Source organism: Triplophysa rosa, linkage group LG21 (assembly GCF_024868665.1).
Source record: "Triplophysa rosa linkage group LG21, Trosa_1v2, whole genome shotgun sequence".
NCBI classification, from domain to species: Eukaryota; Metazoa; Chordata; class Actinopteri; order Cypriniformes; family Nemacheilidae; genus Triplophysa; species Triplophysa rosa.
The window spans coordinates 683,951-703,674 of record NC_079910.1 but is presented as its reverse complement, the minus strand read 5'-3'; the positions used below and the strand labels follow the sequence as shown (position 1 = coordinate 703,674).

At 42.1% G+C, this 19,724-nt stretch overlaps 2 protein-coding genes across 5 annotated transcripts in view; one reads left to right on the top strand and one right to left on the bottom strand.

Moving 5' to 3' along the window:
* Positions 1-6,929: 6,929 nt before the first annotated feature.
* gltpd2a (glycolipid transfer protein domain containing 2a) lies at positions 6,930-12,233 on the top strand. Of its 4 annotated transcripts, none has more exons than XM_057320142.1 (8): positions 6,930-7,202; positions 7,290-7,347; positions 7,748-7,820; positions 8,244-8,353; positions 9,441-9,585; positions 10,269-10,339; positions 10,960-11,123; positions 11,314-12,233. In XM_057320142.1, exons 2-8 carry the CDS (start codon positions 7,333-7,335, stop codon positions 11,882-11,884), a joined length of 1,149 nt encoding a protein of 382 aa, XP_057176125.1. In that variant the 5' UTR covers positions 6,930-7,202; positions 7,290-7,332; the 3' UTR covers positions 11,885-12,233. The 4 variants fall into 4 exon arrangements, with proteins under 4 accessions (XP_057176125.1, XP_057176126.1, XP_057176128.1 ...); XM_057320143.1 differs by lacking the exon at positions 7,748-7,820 and adding an exon at positions 8,778-8,863 and having other exon boundaries at positions 9,439-9,585; positions 11,314-12,232; XM_057320145.1 differs by lacking the exon at positions 7,748-7,820 and having other exon boundaries at positions 9,443-9,585; positions 11,314-12,232.
* A 402-nt stretch (positions 12,234-12,635) lies between these two features.
* Positions 12,636-19,724, bottom strand: part of atp1b2a (ATPase Na+/K+ transporting subunit beta 2a) — a 17,236-nt gene continuing 10,147 nt past the window's right edge. Inside the window, exons 2-7 of the mRNA XM_057319501.1 lie at positions 18,227-18,355; positions 17,632-17,736; positions 17,151-17,356; positions 16,449-16,508; positions 15,968-16,063; positions 12,636-15,859 (exon numbers count right to left, since the gene is read on the bottom strand). Of these exons, the coding sequence (XP_057175484.1) occupies positions 15,698-15,859; positions 15,968-16,063; positions 16,449-16,508; positions 17,151-17,356; positions 17,632-17,736; positions 18,227-18,355 (758 nt within the window). The 3' untranslated portion in view covers positions 12,636-15,697. The remainder of the gene's footprint in view (positions 15,860-15,967; positions 16,064-16,448; positions 16,509-17,150; positions 17,357-17,631; positions 17,737-18,226; positions 18,356-19,724) is intronic.

The following is a 19,724-nucleotide window of genomic DNA, read 5'->3' as shown; positions in this document are numbered from 1 at the left end:
ATTTGTCCTGATATATGTTCTTCACAGAAAATAAGCTAAAGCCAATGAGTTTGAATTAGAAAAAATAATTTTGTTAAAAAATGAAAATGGGTCGGAGCCGATAGCCTGGTTAGTGCGCCAACATACGGCGCTGTTGTGCACCGGGCTACCCAAGTTCGAGTGCCGGCTCGTGGTCCTTTCCCAATCCCACCCCCCTCACTCACTTCGTTTCCTGTCCTCTCATTGTTACTGTACTATAAATAAAGGCCAAAAAAAAGAAAATGGGTCCCACAGACCCGAACACCATACAAGGGTTAGATGATTGAAGATCATGAGGGCACATGCATTTTAAAAAGAGAATGACCCACATTGATAAACTATTTACAATAAACGCTGCAAAATTTCATGAAAAAATAGGCATTTCACTGGGACTTTAAACCAATTTAACAGCAACATTTGAAGCATGCTAAGATTGCGCAAACGTACGGGGAAGCACTGAAACCCGATTTGTGTAGCAGGCGTCATGTGTTGTGTTGATGTTTTGTCAGGTTTGTGTCTTTTTTGCATGGACAGTTTTGATGCGCTGCACTTGTTGAACCTCTCCTCGGTTTCTCTTTTATTTAATGTCTTCATGTTTGCTGTGTTGTGTGGTTTTATTGTCACTCTGCGAGTCCAGAGAAGTCTTGAGTTTTGTATTTGTTTTGAGTTTTGTGCTGGGGTTTTTTGCCCCAGTAAAAAAAGTTTTAAATCTTACCGTTTCATTGTATCTGTGAGGATGTTTTACAAATTTACAGGTGTAAGCAAAATCACACACACACATCAGTGTTATTTCTCCGGGTGATTTGGGTCTTTGATCTTTTATTTCTGTGTGCAGGATTCATTAAAAGACTGTATCTATGAATGGATTATAATATTGAATTATCATTGTGAAACTGTTTACATAAAGCAGGGGTCGGCAACCTTTGCCACCAAAAGAGCCATTTTGGGCCATCTCCCACCAAACAAAATTTGTCTGGAGCCGCAAAATTTATGTAACCTTTACATGACTGTAAGACAGGTTGTTATACATGTAATGTAGTAGTTACCCAGTTGCACCACTAGGTGGCAATATAGTGCGATTTTTAATGAATTTAGGTGTTAGCAATTTATACATTTTTGTCCCTGGAAAGAAGTGAAACTACTGTAGTTAACCGGACTTTTATTTTGGCACAAATTGGCAGGTCGTCGGAAGACGCTTATAGAGGGTATGCATTTTACCACTCAAGCAGGCGCATTCTGGCGTGTTCACGTGGGAAAGTGATGACACGTGCATACCCTCTATTATTTAGTGTGTGTTAGCTTCACTCAGTAAAATGTTCTGAAAGGAGATGAAGTTCATGTGTTCATGTCCTCATACAGCGCAGACGCGGACAAATCCATGAGAATCATGCGTGTAGCACCCAGTTCATTCACTCAGACACGCAGAACAGCCATATGGCATGTTTATATAACAGGATTCGGTGTCCACATCTAGTTTTATGGACTCAATGCAGCCGGAAAACAAGTTTCACTCGCAAAATAGACTAAAACTAAGTAAAATAGCGGTGCACCATAACGTTACACAGAAACAAGCACAACGACAAACGCACTTCAAACAAACAAGCGGCTCAGTTTAATGCACCTGTCAAACTGTATCGCATGCGTGCTAACGTACATTGGTAAATACATAAAGTTATATGTCGCAGTGTCAGCCCTGTTAGGTGCACATGTGTTAAACATCCACAAAGACCGCTTTCAGCCTTTGGACATAATACGTACTGTGACGCGCGCTAGTCAGACAGGATAAACTTTGCCGGCTGAAGTCCTAAAAGTTCGGTTTAAAGATTAGGATCGTACCAAGCACAATGTTCTCTCACCGTTCTAACGCACGCACGCATTGTTTGTCGCAGTCTCGCGGTTGTCAGACTAGAAATGAAAACGATAGATTTTTCAGTAATTTATTTTGCAGCGTCTTCTGTGTTTACATAACATGTCCAGAGTTTTGCGGACTGTGCATCAGTAATCCTGGTCCATGGGGAAATGCGTTGCTCCGTGTGTATTGTAGTTAAATGGCTTAAACAAAGCTTGCCTCGATGATTTTTTGTATTCGAATTACTCAAGTTACTCGAGGAATCGTTGCAGCCCGCAGCAGGTGTAAACGGGTATGTGCCTCTTTCGTCCACTTGTCATCCGATCGACCAAAACGCATCTTAATACCAGGCATAAACAGGGCCTTATAAAGACTGCAGGGAGCCACAGCAGGGAGGCAGAAGAGCCACATGCGGCTCGAGAGCCACGGGTTGCCGACCCCTGAAATAAAGCCTTTGATCTTTGATATTGTGGCAGATATTCTCTCTTCACAATCTTCTTCTAAACCTCACCAGACTCCAGCATCCGCTTCATTCATGTCATGACAGAAGTGAAGTTTCCTTCTCAGTATAAATGTGTTGTGTGTTTAATGTGTGTGTGTGTGTGTGTCTCTCCTCACCTCTTTCTCTACTGATGTCTCCTCTGCAAAAACTCAATACTACCACGCTAAAATAAACAACTCGCCTGACTCTCGTACTCTCTTTAAAACCTTCTCTGCTCTTCTTTGCCCGCCTGCCCCCTCACCTCCATTGGACTTAACAGCTGATGATTTTAGGTCTTTCTTCATGAAGAAAACGACCACCATCAGCAGTCAGTTCTCGGAGCCGCCGCCTCTGGAAAACGCCAAAAGGTCATTTCTTCTAACCACCCGACTACCTGCCCGCTAGATCCAATCTCCTCCAGGCCATCTCTCCATTGGCTGTTCCCACTCTGACCCACGTTATCAACTCGTCTCTCACCACTGGTACATTTCCCACAGTCTTCAAAGAGGCCCGTATTACCCCGCTACTGAAGAAACCCACTCTTAATCCTGCACTGTTAGATAACTACAGACCGGTATCTCTCCTCCCCTTCATTGCTAAAACTCTTGAACGTGTTGTATTTAACCAGCTCTCCTCCTTTCTCACCCAGAACAACCTCCTGGACAGCAACCAGTCTGGTTTAAGAGCGATCATTCTACTGAGACTGTGCTGCTTTCTGTCATTGAAGCCCTGAGACTGGCAAGAGCCGCCTCTAACTCATCTGTACTTATCCTACTGGATCTGTCTGCTGCCTTTGACACTGTTAACCACCACATACTCCTGACGACCCTCTAGGCTATGGGTGTCTCTGGAGTGGTGATACAATGGTTCAGGTCTTACCTCTCAGGTAGGTCATTTAGAGTATCGTGGAGAGGTGAGGTCTCTGTGTCCCAACATCTCGACACAGGGGTGCCTCAGGGCTCAGTGCTTGGACCGTTGCTCTTTTCCGTACACGACATCCCTAGGCTCTGTCATTCGGAAACTTGGCTTTTCCTATCACTGCTATGCGGATGATACACAATTCCACCTGTCATTTCAGCCTGACGATCCGACTGTTTCTGCACACATTTCAGCATGCATTTCACTCTGGATGAAGGACCATCACTGGCAGCAGAACCTTGCAAAAACAGAACTGCTTGTAATCCCGGCCGACACAAAGATTCATCACAACCTCTCTATTCAACTGGGCTCATCAACCATCACATCTTCAATGTGAACGGCCAGAAACCTGGGAGTGGTGATCGACGATCAGCTTAACGTCACTGATCATTTTGCCAACACCAGCCGGTCCTGTAGATTCATCCTCTACAACATTAGGAAAATTAGACCTTTCCCGAGCATGCTACACAAGTCCTAGTCCAGGCTCTTGTCTTGTCCAGACTGGACTATTGCAATGCGCTACTGGCTGGACTTCCAGCTTGCACAACCAAACCTCTACAGATGATCCAGAATGCAGCGGCAAGAGTGGTCTTCAATGAACCGAAGAGAGCGCACGTCACTCCTCTCTTCACTAAGTTACATTGGCTCCCTATAGTCGCTCGCATCACATTCAAAGCTCTGCTCTTGGCCTACAAGACCACCACTGGTTCTGCACCCCCATAACTTCACTCGCTAATACAGTACTCACCAGATCCCTACGCTCTGCAAACGAACGACGTCTTGTAGTGCCATCCCAAAAAGGGAAAAAATCACTCTTCTCTGGATCGGTTCCACATCTGTGTAATCATCTGCCCGCTGCTACAAGATCAGCAGATTCGGTAGCCATCTTTAAGAATCGGCTGAAAACACATCTCTTCCGTCAACACCTGACCCATTAGTGTTGACTTCTATATCTTTTCTACTCTTTCTATCCAATAAAAAAAACTTCTGAACGACTAAACCCCCATTCACACAGACCACTGATCCCAGAAAATTGCCATAAATTTGCCAGAGTGCCTTCTGTGTGAATTCAAACGCATCCCGGATTGATCCGAAAAGTGATTCTGGAAAGGGGACCTAGTAACATTAATGGGATCAGTACCGGAAACCGGGCCGGCTCCAGGCATGGGCTGGGGTGGGCTGAGCCCACCTAAACTCTGTCTTGCCCACCCAATGAGAATAAGAAAACAACACCAAAAATTGCAGTATTTTCTATTGGTTGAAAGCAACGTCACTTTTCATTCACAGAGCAGCTTTAGTTTGTAACAGAGATGGAAGCTAAATAATGTGCAAAGGAATTTTAGGCGCATGTTTGCAGGCTTGCTTTGAGTTTATTATAAACAGCATGTAAAATTAATTGTGCAGTAAAATCAGATTATTATAACGGGAGTTTTTGCGGTCTTATTTTGTGAAGGAGAAGGACGCGTCACGCGAGCGGTAACATTAACAAACAGCTATTATTTGCTTGCAATATTTAGGCTAGATTTTAACTTATCGACCGTCAGGAATGACTGAAAGATCCAGCTTTAAAAATAAATCTGTCTCCCTCCATCTCAAACACCCAAATTCATAGTGAATGTGGTAGCGAAACACTGAGCAAAAGAGTTCAGTTTAGGCGCAGTGCGCGCTCACGGATCTCATATACAACAAGCACATATGATGTAAAGTTCACTGTGCAGTGTGATCAGATTCATTCATTAAATCATTAAAACGGGTGTTTTTTGCGAAATTAAACAGAAGTCAGCGATCGTTCAGTGATGGGTATGTTCTTAGGCCGCTTTCTTTATAGGCGTCTATTTACTTTACATAACCGCTTTATTAATGCGTAAAACATCAATAAAATCAAACGCACACAATTACTATAAAGGACAATAATCAACAATAATTATTTTTGTTTTAATCTTGCAGTCTTCTGTAATGAGAGCATGATAATAAACTCATTTTAAAAAAGCAGGGTTATTTCATAAATCATCTTTTAACTTTTTCTAATACATGTAGGCCTACAAACATTAGTTTTGTGTTGTTTAAAACTAAATATGAACTTGTTTTGTTTTTTTTTGCGATATTTCAGTTTTCTCCAGTTTTTTTTCAGCAAATAAAAACAGCATTTTTATATGAAATTAGAGGGAAATGTTGGCAGACGTTCACAGAAATAAACAAACACTATAATTTTACCAGAACACATTCTTATATTAACAGAAAAAATGAAAAAAATTGTTTAAATGGTTTCTTAATTTTTTTCTGGTTGGGGTATATGCCCACCCAGGATACCTGCTAGCCCACCCTTCTGCACCTGGCAGGAACCGGGCCTGCCCGGAAAGCGCCCTGTGTGAACAAAAGGCAGAATCAATGCCGTAAAAGCCGTGTACTGATGACACGCATGTATAATGAAGTGTAAAGAATTTGGCTACGAAGACACATATAGTTAAGTGAGTAATTTATGTTCGTTAGTTAATCGAAAACTAAAAAATACTATTCGTCTTAAGCTAAACCATGGATGAATGCAAGAGTCATAATCACCGAACTTAAGATGAGAATAGCGTTGTAACTTATTTTTAAACTCACATTTTTGTACGTCATATTACTGAAAAGTTATTATACCCTGCCTTTTGTATTGCAATTAGGCTATGTTGCAAAAATACTGGCTAATGTTTACATCGCAGCATTCCGTTATATATTTTTCATTAAGGCTCTGTAAATTTGCACCGAACAAGCCTGAACAATTTGGTTTTATATATTTGTCCTGTTTCCTATGAACAGTTTGCATACGGGCTTGATAATAATGGTAGTTTAGTGACCTCTTCTGTTCAAAGTTGGGTACTGCATGTTATTTGTCTAAGTCCCTATGTGATGACATCATTTATGTGAGCCTAGTGTCAGCAGCAGTCTAGGATGTCATGCGGTCTTCACCCTCAGTTCTCCTCGATTTAAGTTGTTCCGAGGCACTTTAGTTACTGTTCTGCCCTTTGTGTCAAACGCCTTGCTCGACTCCACAGTCAGTTAACGCCTCCCTATGACAACAGACTCGAGAGAATCATTTTGAATGCTTTACTGTCATGGGATAACGTAAAACTGTCAAATGCAAATAGCCTTTATTTCTCTTACGTGTGCATGTTATTGATTATTGTATGCTTAGAATTCTCTATTTGTATTTGACAGTTTTACGTTATCCCATGACATAAAGCTTTCAAAATTATTCTCTTGAGTCTGTTGTCATAGGGAGGAGTTAACTGACAATATTTTTATATGACATCTTATATTTAGCGTAAGCTGGTTGGGCTATAGCCTACCTTTCATTCTTGTGCCTCAATGCTCTTCGTTGTTCTGCATTTACCAATAAAAAATAGAAATAAAAAAGTTTGTTTTAAAACTGACGTCTTTGCAAAAAGCAACAATATATGCTTACAGTATAATAACCAAAAAGGAGAGATTATTTAGGCCTATTTGGCACTAAATAAAGGAAGGCAGTAATAATAACAACAAATTGCACTATTTAGCCACCTAAAAACACCTCAAGGAAATATCCTTCACCGTGATCAGAGCAATTTTCACGACAAAAAAATGCACATAACAACATTACATCGCAGAATATTACGTCACGTGCCTTTACGGGATCTTCACGGGATGTGTGAAGCAAGCGCAGATTACATCTGTGTGTCTGTGTGTGTGTGTTTTGGAATAGTTTGGTAATATCAGGGACGTTCTGCCCGTGTCAGGACAGGATTTCTCAGAAGTGTGGCGTATTGACTTGTTTTGTTCGATGGACTTTAGAGCCATAACGGCAGTAAATGATTCATTTGACTTCATAATCGAGACTTCAGGTGGTTGACGGTAGTTTCTCACATCGGTTTGATGAAGACAGACATTAAAGCTCCAGACAGTTGTGTACGGGATCATGTAAGTCTTGTTTGTTATTAAGGGAAGGTACCTGATGGCATACGCGACTGATGTCGACGTCATCTGTCCATCATTTCTGTGTTTCAGATCTCAGCATTAATCTGTCGTCGAGCCGTATGATCGAGTAGAGATGGAGGACAGAAAGGTATGTCACATGTTTAATAAAACAAACCGACTGCGATATAACTCCAGTCACTTCATTTGACTCTTTAGGCTTGTTCGACTTGATGCGGCGGATGACATCAAAGTACCGCGAGAGCGATTCGAAAAACCATGAAAAGTTTGGTTTCGAAACGCTCTCGCGGTGCTTGGTGTCATCCGCCTGTCGGGTCTTGCGGCGCCGCTGTTCTGCCAATTTATGCTACCCATAAATTTGTGCTACCCTCGTGTTGTGATTGGGTTGGGGGAGGGGTTATTTAGGTGTAAGGGTTGGGTTGGGGGAGGGGTTAGTCCTGTTTTGTATGGAGGTAGCAAAATTTGATAGGGATGCATAAATTGGCAGAACACCGCATCAAGTCGAACAAGCCTTTCATTTTCTTGAATAGACTGATGGTGTAACTCCACCCACAACTCCATCCAAAGCCACGCCCCCTTCACCCGTGTCTTCTGATCGCCCAAGTGAGAGAATCTAACACGCACACATTTTAATCTCTTTATATTTCTACAGTATTCATGCTTGATATTGTGAGGAATACTGTATCCCAAAATGCAGTGCGCTTGACAACATTGTGACATAAAACAATGTCAGCTGCAATTTCTATCATTCAATATTTGATCAGGCTGTAAACATTAAGATATTTAAATAAATAGAATAAAAATAAAATAACTTTGCGCAGCAGGACACCATCAGTCTGTGTGCCCTTATATGATTTACACAACACTTTTAACATTTTAATTTGTATTTTAATCATTTGTGTGTGTGTGTGTGTGTGTGTGTGTGTGTGTGTGTGTGCGTGTGTGCGTGCGTGTGTGCGTGCGTGCGTGCGTGCGTGTGTGTTTGCGTGCGTGTGTGTGTGCGTGCGTGCGTGTGTGTATGCGCAGTGGGTTTGAGCAGTCCAGAGTTAATAAAACAACTACAGCAGCCTCACGTCCTAAAACAAGTTCCTGTGTCCACGGGACTTACGACGGTCTTCTGTGGACGAGGACGACAGGTGACACGCACACACACGCACACGCACACACACACACGCACGCACGCACGCACACACACACACACGCACGCACACACACACACACACACACACAGGCACGCCTTGAATTATTTTTGATAAAAAGATTTTTCACCTGTTAGAGTTTTGCGCTAATTTGTCCAAAAATCCTACAATGAAACAGAAACACATTAAGACAGCGGGGATAAAGAACATCCCATCATGATGATTGTAAATCAAATCATATCCACCAAACAATCTGATAATACATTAATTAATGACATAAAAAGTTTTAAAAATAAATAAAAAGACAATTTAATATAATTGACGTAACTATTTAAATCATTAATATTAATATAATGAATGTAATATGATATTTAGCCTTTTAATAAAATAATTTGTTTATCATTTTGCATTTGTGTTTTAGAATCAAGAGGCTGCGACTAAATAGAAAATCTCTCAGTGAAACTCCACCCACTACAGAACACTGGCCTGTCATTGGCAGTTTGAGCTGTCAGTCAGTGATAAACCACCCATCTGAATGAATTGATGTTAATATTATTATTCTGTATTCTAGATAATGATACTGTACATCAGTGTGTGTGTGTGTGTGCGTGCATGCGTGTGTAAACATAAACTCTGTAGTGTATGTAATGATGAACCGTTGTGTATTATAAAATAAAAATCAAAGCACCTAAACTTGTGTGAAATAAAAAACGATATTAATCTTAATGATTATACGAATTGGACATATATTGAGCCTCATTAGATTTTTTTCTTAGTAAGTGTCTGTTTAAACCAAATTCAATTATTAAATATGTCGTTTATTTTGTTGTACATACAGTATCGTTAAAATGTCCACTTTGAATGATCACTTTCTAATCTATGTGTGAATTCAATATAAATCCCTATAGGTAGTATAGATAACTGATGTGATGGGTAACAGTTCAATTCAAATGAGAATTCAGTCAGAATTGAATCTCAGTTGAGTTGTGAATGAGACACAGTCTGTTCCTTACACGATCTCATTCACTGATAAACACCTACAACAGTTCAAAGTTCACGCTGATCTCAATTTGACTCTACAGAGAGAGAGAGAGAGAGAGAGAGAGAGAAGGCAAAGCGTGTGAGGAGACGAGACGTTAATGTGACAAGAATGAGACCTCGCAAGCGGCAGTGTGTCGTGATCTCAGTGGTTTTGTGTTTACTTCTGTTTGTGAGCTCACTGTGGCTGCGTAAGTACACGCACACACACACACACACACACACACACACACACACTGTCTGGTTTACTATCCCCGTGGGGACAGTCCATAGGCGTAATGTTTTTATACTGTACAAACTGTATATTCTATCCCCTATCCCTAACCCTATCCCTAAACCTAAAGATCATAGAACACTTTTTGCATTTTTAGATTTGTAAAAAATATTGTTCTGTACAATTTATAAGCTTTTGTGCCCATGAGGACCTCAATTTTGGTCCCCACGGTGACACGAGTCCCCATGTGTTGGTGTGTATTCAGGTTTAGGTCCCCACCGGGATATACAAACATGAACACACACACACATGTTTGCGCAGCTATCTTTATGAGGACATACATTGACGCAATGCAATCTGTAGCCCGTCACCCTAACCATCAGAACTACATGCCTGACCCTAACCCTGACCCTAAACCCGATTATAACCTAAACCCTAAACCCAAGTCTTCACCCTCAAACAGCCCTTTAAAGGGGTCTCTGGAAGTGAGGACCGGCCAAAATGTCCTCACTTTACTCTCCTTGTCCTCACACCGCTGGTCTACAACTCAAACCGGTCCTCACAAATATAGATGTACAAGTACACACACACACACACACACACACACACACACTGGTGCTTGAGTGACACATCTGTGTGTGTGTTTGATCGTCTGTGCAGCTCAAGAAGTGTTTCTGAGCTGTGATCAGTCATGGCGGCCGTGTCTGAGTGTGTATGCAGCAACCAGAGAGGTGACTCACAACACACACACACACGCACACACACACACACACTGCTGTGGAAAAGTTTGTGCTTTGTGGTTGCCAGGGTGTTGATCCGGTGACAGACACATGATCTGACGCAGGGGTGCCTCACGCTGCGGGCTCTTTGATCGCCCCCTGGTGGCTGGCTGCAGTACATGTCATAAATTCCGGCCTCTCCATGTAAACAAATGGAACAGGAGCCAAACTATAAAATCCAATTACACTTCAAATCATTTTTTCCAAAGATGTTTTCTGTTACTTTAGTCAGTGTTTATCACGTTGATGTATGTCCATGTGTTCGTTTGGTTTTCGTAAGTTATAAGATGTGATAGAAAAAGGGGTGCGCTAACATGATTTCTTCGTGTACAATTGAGTCATCAGGGAATATGGGCGGGACCTTGAACCACGCTGCACTTCGGCCTCACTACTGCGCAGACTCTGGCACCACTGACGATTCTTTCTGCGCATGCCCAGACTCCAAACTGACGTTTTGCGTAACATGTCAACGCCCATTGTCGGATATTTTACGCTCAATTCATTACAATGGAAGGAAACGGCATCACGTTGTCCAACTTTTTTACAGTCTATGACGCTTTTCTCCTCTCCAGATCGTTCATGATGTGACACCTGCACCAGGAGGCGATGTCATCAGAGAGTGTGCTGGACAGAAGTTTCAAGTGTCCCGCCTCCTCCACCGTCTAAACTCCGCCCTTGGCCCCGCCTCTGACGTTCTGTTGGAACCGTACCTGCTCTGCTGGGAGGAGCTGATCAAGTACGATTCCCTTTGAATTCACCCCATAAAACACATCGGACTCTGCTTTCTCAACTACATTATAAACAAGAAACTCTATATTATTGATCTTCAGTCCTCAGCGGAAACTGTCACCTGATTTAGTTTACAAGTGTGTTCCCAAAGAGCAGTGAGTGCGTTGACTACACCGATGTTGTGTTGCATCGTGCAGGTTTATGGAGTCTTTAGGTCCGCTGGTGGGTTTCTTCACTCATAAGGTTGAAGAGAAGATCATCCTCCTCCGACACCTCTCGCAGGAAGAAGCTGCTAAACACAGAAGCGTCCCACATCAGCCTACCCACAATCCTCAGAGTGCAGGGCCTCACCCCGCCTATCACTCGGTGCGCTCCATGCTGGAGGCGGAGCTGCAGAGGGGTGTGGTCTCCTTCGACAGTCAGACGGCCTCCGGGAGCCGGACCCTGCTGCGTCTCCATCGCTCGTTGCTATGGTTACAGCTGCTGCTGGAGAAGCTGGGGGCGGAGCCCGAGGGGCGGAGCATGGGCGAGCTGTGTCGTGAAGCGTACCTGCAGGTGTTAGCGCCGCATCACCCGTGGCTTCTGCAGAGAGCCGCCGAACTGGTGTTCCGCGCCATGCCGGAGCGCACCGTCTTCCTGCAGCTCGTGTGTGTGCGCAGACAGGAAGAGGCGGAGCCTGTGATAAACATCATCGTCACAGCCATCCGAGAAATTCACCGGCGGACGGAGAGAGAACTGAACATCAGAAACATGCTGGAGCTGCCGTAACGCACACGATCTTCTGGAGACAGTGCAGGATGGTTGTCAGGGTGTTGTGTTGTGGTTGTCCTAATGTATAAAACATCATCCGTAAAGTATCTGTACATCTATTACCAAATGACAATTTGGTAATAGATCCTGATATGCGTGTTCACACATTTCAATGTGTTTTCATGTGTGTGTGTGTGTGTGTGTAGATATATGAATCTGTCTCTCCTTCACATCTGCACTGTAAGCACTGTAAACCTCAAAGGTTGACCGGTCAAAGGTTGGACACATTATTTATTATTCATATTAAATATAAAACCATTACAACTGTGAAATAAAATATTGAGTAAACTTTTAACTGGTGGTGTGACTCGTTTTTTTACTCTACAAACTGACTGATATCTATTTCCTGAGCATGAGCCACACACACACACACACACGCTTTGGTTGACTATCCCCGTGGGGACAGTCCATAGCGTAATGTTTTTATACTGTACAAACTGTATATTCTATCCCCTATCCCTAATCCTAAAGATCATAGAACACTTTTTGCATTTTTAAATTTGTAAAAAATATTGTTCTGTACAATTTATTAGCTTTTTTGGTCCCCACGGTGACACGAGTCCCCATGTGTTGGTGTGTATTCAGGTTTAGGTCCCCACCGGGATATACAAACATGAACACACAAACAGACACAGACAGACAGATTCCAGATCCAGTTTTCATGAACAGCTCATCATATGTGATGTTTCATAGAGCACAGACACAAATGTTTGTTAAACACAAAATGTCTTTATTTACTGTTTTTCATTTATAATGATAATAATTCGTTTTTCCGATATAAGTTTCACAATTTTCATGTCAGGCAATATATAACAGTATATTCAGGATATTTATTGAGATACATCTAGTTTCTGAGCAGTGTTTTTACAGAAAGAAAGAAAAAATACACTGTGTCACTATGATGAACAGATGAGAGAAATCAGAGATTAAATTCATGAGCTATTAAATTCATCCGGCGTGAATCCAAGCGGCGGGTTATCGGTTTGGAGGAAACACAGACGAAGACAAAAGCTGAACAGTGTGTGTGCGTGTGTACCTTTATGAAAATCAACCGTGCTTTTGCTACCGTAATCATGTTTAACCGTGGTATTTGTGGTAAAGCACACTTGTACTGTAATAAAAGCGTGGTTAATGTTCATAAGAGTACAGTATGTCCTGTACGGGTCAATGATATTATTATTAAAGCAGAAGCTGTACTATAGTAACTCAGGTGACACTTTACATTCATCATAAGGGGCTCTGAATATCGACATACAGTAACGTTAGCAGATGAATTATGAGGCGATATTACAGTGTATGACAGATGAGCTAACCAATGTTGCCGTCTCTTACAGAACCGTAAAGTGTCACCATAAGAAAGAGAATCGCTGATGACGTCGTAATGTTACAGCGTGCCGTATTACATCACACGTTGGGTTTCTATGGTGATGCGCAGGTCCAAATCGGACAAAAAAACGGGTGTCGAGTAAAAAGTGCGTGAAGGAAACGCGTGTATCGCTGACGTGGAAACGAATGCGCGATAATTAGATTCACCGTATCTTAAAAACATATAAAATCTATATTCCGTTCAGGCAGAACACGAAGAGTAAACATACGGAGGGCAGCGTCGGTTTAGCACGCGGCTAATGGAGTTATTAGTCACTGCTCTGTGTAAACATCGAAGTCATTCCAACATCAGGCCGTAAACTCTGCGTCGACGTGTGACGGACGGACTCGTGACATTAATTGAAAATGTGGCCGTGGTCGGCTCTTTTTTCACACACTTCCCTTACGAAAATTAACCATGTTTTTTTGTGGTACAAGTGTAGTAACCATGGTCTTTTGGTGCATTGATTACTTAGGGCAAAACCATGGTTTTACTACAGTAACCATCGTTTACTATGGTTTTTACAAAAAACATGGTTTTCAAAACCATGGTTATTTTGTGATAACGATTGTTTTACTACAGTAACCATGTTTTTTGTTGTTGTTTTAGCTGTAGTAAAACCATGTTTTCGTAAGGGTTTTCTAACACACACCCTCCAACGTTTCCGACGCACAACACCGCGGCAGTAAATAAGACGGAAACACGACACATTCACTATGGAGGGATTGTGAGGAACACACAGACAGACACGCGCCCGCACATCGTAGATAGCAGGCTAGTTATTGGCTAATAAGCACTACGCTAATAACCGTCTCGCTACGCACGACTCTACGCTAACCTGACGGGTGACAGGTTACATCCATCCAAAACATCCAGATGTCAAATCACATGATATGAAAAAGCTACAGAAGGCTAAGAAACAAACTCAAGTTTGGAGAGAGAGAGAATTGAATTGAGGGAGAGAAAGAGAGCGCGAGACATGTGGCTAACGTTCATGTCGTATGTGAGCTGTGTTAACCCGTGATGTGTGCTCTTCTGCTCTAAACGAAGAGAAAGTAAAAAAAAACGAAACACTTTCGTTGGTTCCTCTGTGTGAGTAAGTATTGGCTTGGCAAATTGTCTTTTTTTCTCGTCATTGATTAGCCTATATTCATCGTTATTTACAAGTATTAACATACGCTCGTGGACTGAAGGTATTGCTGTGTACACATTTAGACGCATGTTAAAGCTTTTCCAGTGAAATCAAGCGAATCAATTTTCACTCGTTTGGCAAAATAATTATGAAATGAATGCCAACGTGATATGGTACAGCTTGAAGCTCATTGGCCGACGGGTCGAGTGCAATCTGAGCATGTGCAGAACAGCAGCCAATCATTTCAGTTAAGTGTGTGTGTGTGCGCGCGTATGCGCGCGCGTACAAAAATGTCTTTCATAAACGTTGTTCATATAAAAACAAATTAAAACCACAATAAATTAATTAAATAAATAAATGAATAAATAAGATGATGTGGATTCTCAGGTTAATGCGTTTTGTTTGTGTTGATATTGTTTCTATGGCTCCATTTATTGATCATAGAATCTGTGGTTAGTATCTGATCATGTTTTCATTCATTCAGGTAGACTTCAGTCACAGGTTTGAATGTCTTTTGCCCATGTCTTTATAATGTGTTATATATAATATTCCAAACAAAGCATCGTTACACACTATATGAATGAATATCAGGAAAACATTTCAACCCCAAAACAACAGAAAGAAATGATATTTCCCATGAAGCTTGCGCAAGTGACGCCTTTCAGATTTGTGATATTTCCTTTTGCTCTCTTTTTTTACGTCTCTATATCTGCATAATCAGCATAAATAAGTTATAAATAATAATAAATAATTAAAGACTGTACAACAAATACTACCATAATGTAGAAATACTTTTCATCTTTTGTGTAAGAATTTGAGAGAGATGCTGTTGTCACAATGCAAAAAGTTATTCCTGTAACAGGCCTCAAATTCTTTATGAAAATTGAAATCTGTTGTTTGTTGGGGTGAAATGTGAGCCAGACATGTTCTGGACACACATCTCTTCTGATTTCATTGTTTTTCACAAAGAGAAGGTGTTTGTCCTTTTGCTCTTTTAGATTTCACCTTGGAATGGTTTCAGCGAGATATGATGACAAAACACACAGTTAAACAAACACGCACACACATACGTACGCACGCGCACACACACACACAGACACACACACACACACACAGACAGAAGTCATTGAGTAGACAGGAAAATTGGGACGGCAGAACACGGAACACTTTGATATGACGGACACCTCCACAGATCTCCTCTCATGTGTGTGTGTGTGTGTGTGTGTGCGTGTGTGTGCGCGCGCGTGTGTGAGTTGTGGACATGATGGTTGTTCTACATGTTGATGCGTAGCTTGAAGGAGACGCGTCCAGCAAACTTGTCCCGCTCGCTTAATTGAGTGATGGTGTTGGAGTTGATTTTACACTCCACGTTGACGTCTGTGTTCCTGGAGATGTTCAGAAACTTCACCGCCACCAGAGGCTGAGAATAATTCACCTACACACACACACACACACACACACACACACACACACACACACACACACACATTTATAATCGCTCACATTCTCTGTGTGTACAGGCTTGTGTGTGTGTGCGTCTTACTTGTGCTTTCTTGCCGTAGTATGGATAGTACATGAGGTTGAAGGTTCCATTGGGAGGGAAGTATGCAATTTCACCGATGCTGTCACTGTCCTCCTTCTGCAAATAGAAACAGGGTCACGGGTCAGGGGTCAAGGGTTCATTTCAGGAAGACCACACGCTTCTATCAACCACAGAAAGTCTAAGATTTCTGCAGACACAGAATGTGTAGTGCACTAAGAATAGTGTCCGCTATGCCCTAAATCAGGGTGTGGACTGTACGCGTGTAGTTTACTGAGGTCAGGGTGTGCAGTATGCTAAAGGTCACGGCTTAATGGCCTCTAAGTGTACTACAAACTAGTCTACACCTTTATTTGTCTTACCCACGCATCGCTCTCTTTATATTTCTGAGAATGGAAGAATGAGAAAAACAAGTGTGAGATGGAGGAGACGCTGACAGGACTCAATGAGATCTTAATGAAGAATGAAGATGACTTTCCCTTACCTTTGCTCCACAGGTGACATACGGAGACTGTCCCTCCTTCTCGGGCAGCATTCCAATCACCTGAAAGAGAGGAAATGGTTTGACTGCAAATCAGATCTCATTTATTTCTCTCTGAGATTCAATGGAGGGCAAATGGAAATGTTTGCTTGAGTCTCATCCGCGTCTCAGGTGCTTCTCCTGAGAAAAAGAGTCAGAAATGTCTCTGTCATTAATGTCTCAAACTGAGCTCAGATTCGTCTCGTCCGCAATCAAAAGTCAATATTATTGAAGATCTCGATATCAACTCAAACATTTCTCATCAAATTGACCTCAACAATCTACATTCATTTACACCTCCAGACTCTTCACGTGTTTCAGCAATTACACTCTCATTTGATTCTCTTTTTATTTCTCCCGAGAGAAACATCTGAGACTAAGTCGAGACTGAATTGAGAACTCCTGAGCATTATCCTCTGAGAATTCTTCTGGATTGTACTGGTTCTAATGGGAAGTGTAATGGTGTCTGTGGGTCTGTACTGGTGACGTGTTGGGTTCTACTGGTCTGGTGTACAGGTAGAGTTTGTGTTGTTGATTATTTACTGTAAAACAGCTGCTATGTGTCAAACAATGTGGTCGCTTTTGTCATCTATATTAACACATCGAAAGATTTGGGCGGCATTGATCTTCATGATATAATCAGGTGTGCTGTGATTGGCCAGTTACCCGGTTGAGTTTGATGAGCACACAGGGACTGCCGTCACGGTAACCGTACGTGCGGTCGCTGAGTCCGGAACAATCCTCCAGCATGGTGCGGTTAAACTGACACGAGCGTTTGGGGTTGTTGCGAACCTCGCCGCTGTCCTCCTGAATGAAGTACTTGTCAGGGACGCAGGCGTCATTATTATCCACCTGCTTTGAGTTATTATATGCTACACAACAAAACACAAACACTTAGAACATCAGTCTGAAAGAAATCTATATTTATTTAACATAAACAAAGCCCTGCTAAAACACTTGAAACACATTCACCTCCAGAAATGATTATAATGCAAACAACTGTATATTATTTCATATATTATTACAGTAACGTACACATTGGATTTTTATAACTCGTGATTGTTTTTGATCTACTTCAGATAGATAGACACACTTTATTAATCTCTGTGACAACATGAATCTTAGTTAAATGTGTCAGTCTACTCACGCGTGAGGAAGTTGTCCAGAGCCTCAACGAATGAGTCCCAACTCTCTGTTTCTCCCACATTATAAATGATTTCTAGAGCTTCTCCTTTGGGCCTGATCATCATTCCTATAAACACACAAACACACGCACACACACACACACACACGTTTCAAAGCTTGAAATTGTATGTGTGTGAGTGTGCGTAAATGTGTTTGTGTGCATGTGTGATTGTTTGCATGCGTGTGTGCGTGTGTGTGCATGTTTGTGTGTGTGTGCGTGCGTGCATGTGTGCATGTTTGTTTATAAGCGTGTGTGTTTGTGTGCCTTTGTGTGTGTGTGTGTGTGTGTGTTTGTGTGCGTGCATGTGTGCGTGTTCATGCGTGTGTGTATATTTGTATGTGTGTGCGTGCATGTGTGTGTGTGTGTGTGTGCGTGTGTTTGTGTGCATGCGTGCGTGTGTGTGCATGTGTTTGTGCATGCGTGTGCATGTGTGTGTGTGTGTGTGTGTGTGCGTGTCTGCGTGTGTTTGTGTGCGTGCGTGCGTGTGTGTGTGTGTGCATGTGTTTGTGCATGCGTGTGCATGTGTGTGTGTGCGTGCGTGTGTGTTTTTGTGTACCTGGTGTAGCCAGACGGTCCTGCCAGGTGGGCTTATAGTCGTCCAGTGTTAGCAGCATCACATACATGGTGAGACAGAACATGCCAGCCAGAAACGTGTAGAAGACCACATAGAACAACAGAATCAGACCTACGCACACACACACACACACATTAAACAATATTCATTAACAGAAGATCATTTATAAATGCACACATCACAGATATTTTATTTATTCATGTTGAAGAGATACTAACACCACAATGAATCAGTGTCCATGAGTGTCTGTTTAGAGAACAGATTTTGATATCTGAACATTCTGTACAATATGTGTGGAACTTTACAAACACATTACAGGATTTATAAAACAAAAAATGTGAACATGCACACAACATACAGACACTATTGTTTGTTATTTTTGGGGGGATAGAAAGAGTAGAAAAGATATAGAAGTCAACACTAATGGGTCAGGTGTTGACTGAAGAGATGTGTTTTCAGCCGATTCTTAAAGATGGCTACCGAATCTGCTGATCTTGTAGCAGCGGGCAGATGATTACACAGATGTGGAACCGATCCAGAGAAGAGTGATTTTTTCCCTTTTTGGGATGGCACTACAAGACGTCGTTCGTTTGCAGAGCGTAGGGATCTGGTGAGTACTGTATTAGCGAGTGAAGTTATGGGGGTGCTGAACCAGTGGTGGTCTTGTAGGCCAAGAGCAGAGCTTTGAATGTGTTGCGAGCGACTATAGGGAGCCAATGTAACTTAGTGAAGAGAGGAGTGACGTGCGCTCTCTTCGGTTCATTGAAGACCACTCTTGCCGCTGCATTCTGGATCATCTGTAGAGGTTTGGTTGTGCAAGTTGGAAGTCCAGCCAGTAGCGCATTGCATTAGTCCAGTCTGGACAAGACAAGAGCCTGGACTAGGACTTGTGTAGCATGCTCGGGAAAGGTCTAATTTTCCTAATGTTGTAGAGCAGTGGTTCCCAAACTTTTTACAATGGCGTACCCCCCCAGGGATTTAACATCATTCTGCGTACCCCCTTTCTTACAGTCACAATTGTGGTCTCAAACGTTTTTTTATTTGCATTCAAAATACATGTAATTTTCTTTTATCAAACAATAAATGATACATGACTCATATATGAATAAATGACTCACTGCTTAATGACATGGATGTGCTTGAAATGACTTGCATAACTCTGTGATGTTTGGTTGTATCGGAGAAAGTCTGAGTCTCAAATCATTCTCTATGCAGAGTCTGTGTCGATATTTGTTCTTTATGTGGGCAAGTGCTGAAAACCCACTCTCACAAAGATACGTTGTGGAGAAGGGCAGTAATGTTTTCAAAGCGCGATCGGCTAAGGCACAATACTCTGCATGCAAAGCTATCCAGAAGTCTGTCAGTCATTTTTGTGCGAAGTCAATTCTCAAAGCGCCACTCGTAGAGATTTCAATGAGACTCTCTCGCTCAGAAACAGGAAGGTGCGCTGTGCTGGTTGCAGAGAATGGATTGCGAATCC

Bases quoted from the DNA above. Each gene is read 5' to 3' on its own strand.
- gltpd2a (XM_057320142.1), top strand. The intron at 8,354-9,440 runs GTGACACGCACA...GACTCTACAGAG, and splicing joins TCTGTGGACGAGGACGACAG to AGAGAGAGAGAGAGAGAGAG. The intron at 9,586-10,268 runs GTAAGTACACGC...TCGTCTGTGCAG, and splicing joins TGTGAGCTCACTGTGGCTGC to CTCAAGAAGTGTTTCTGAGC.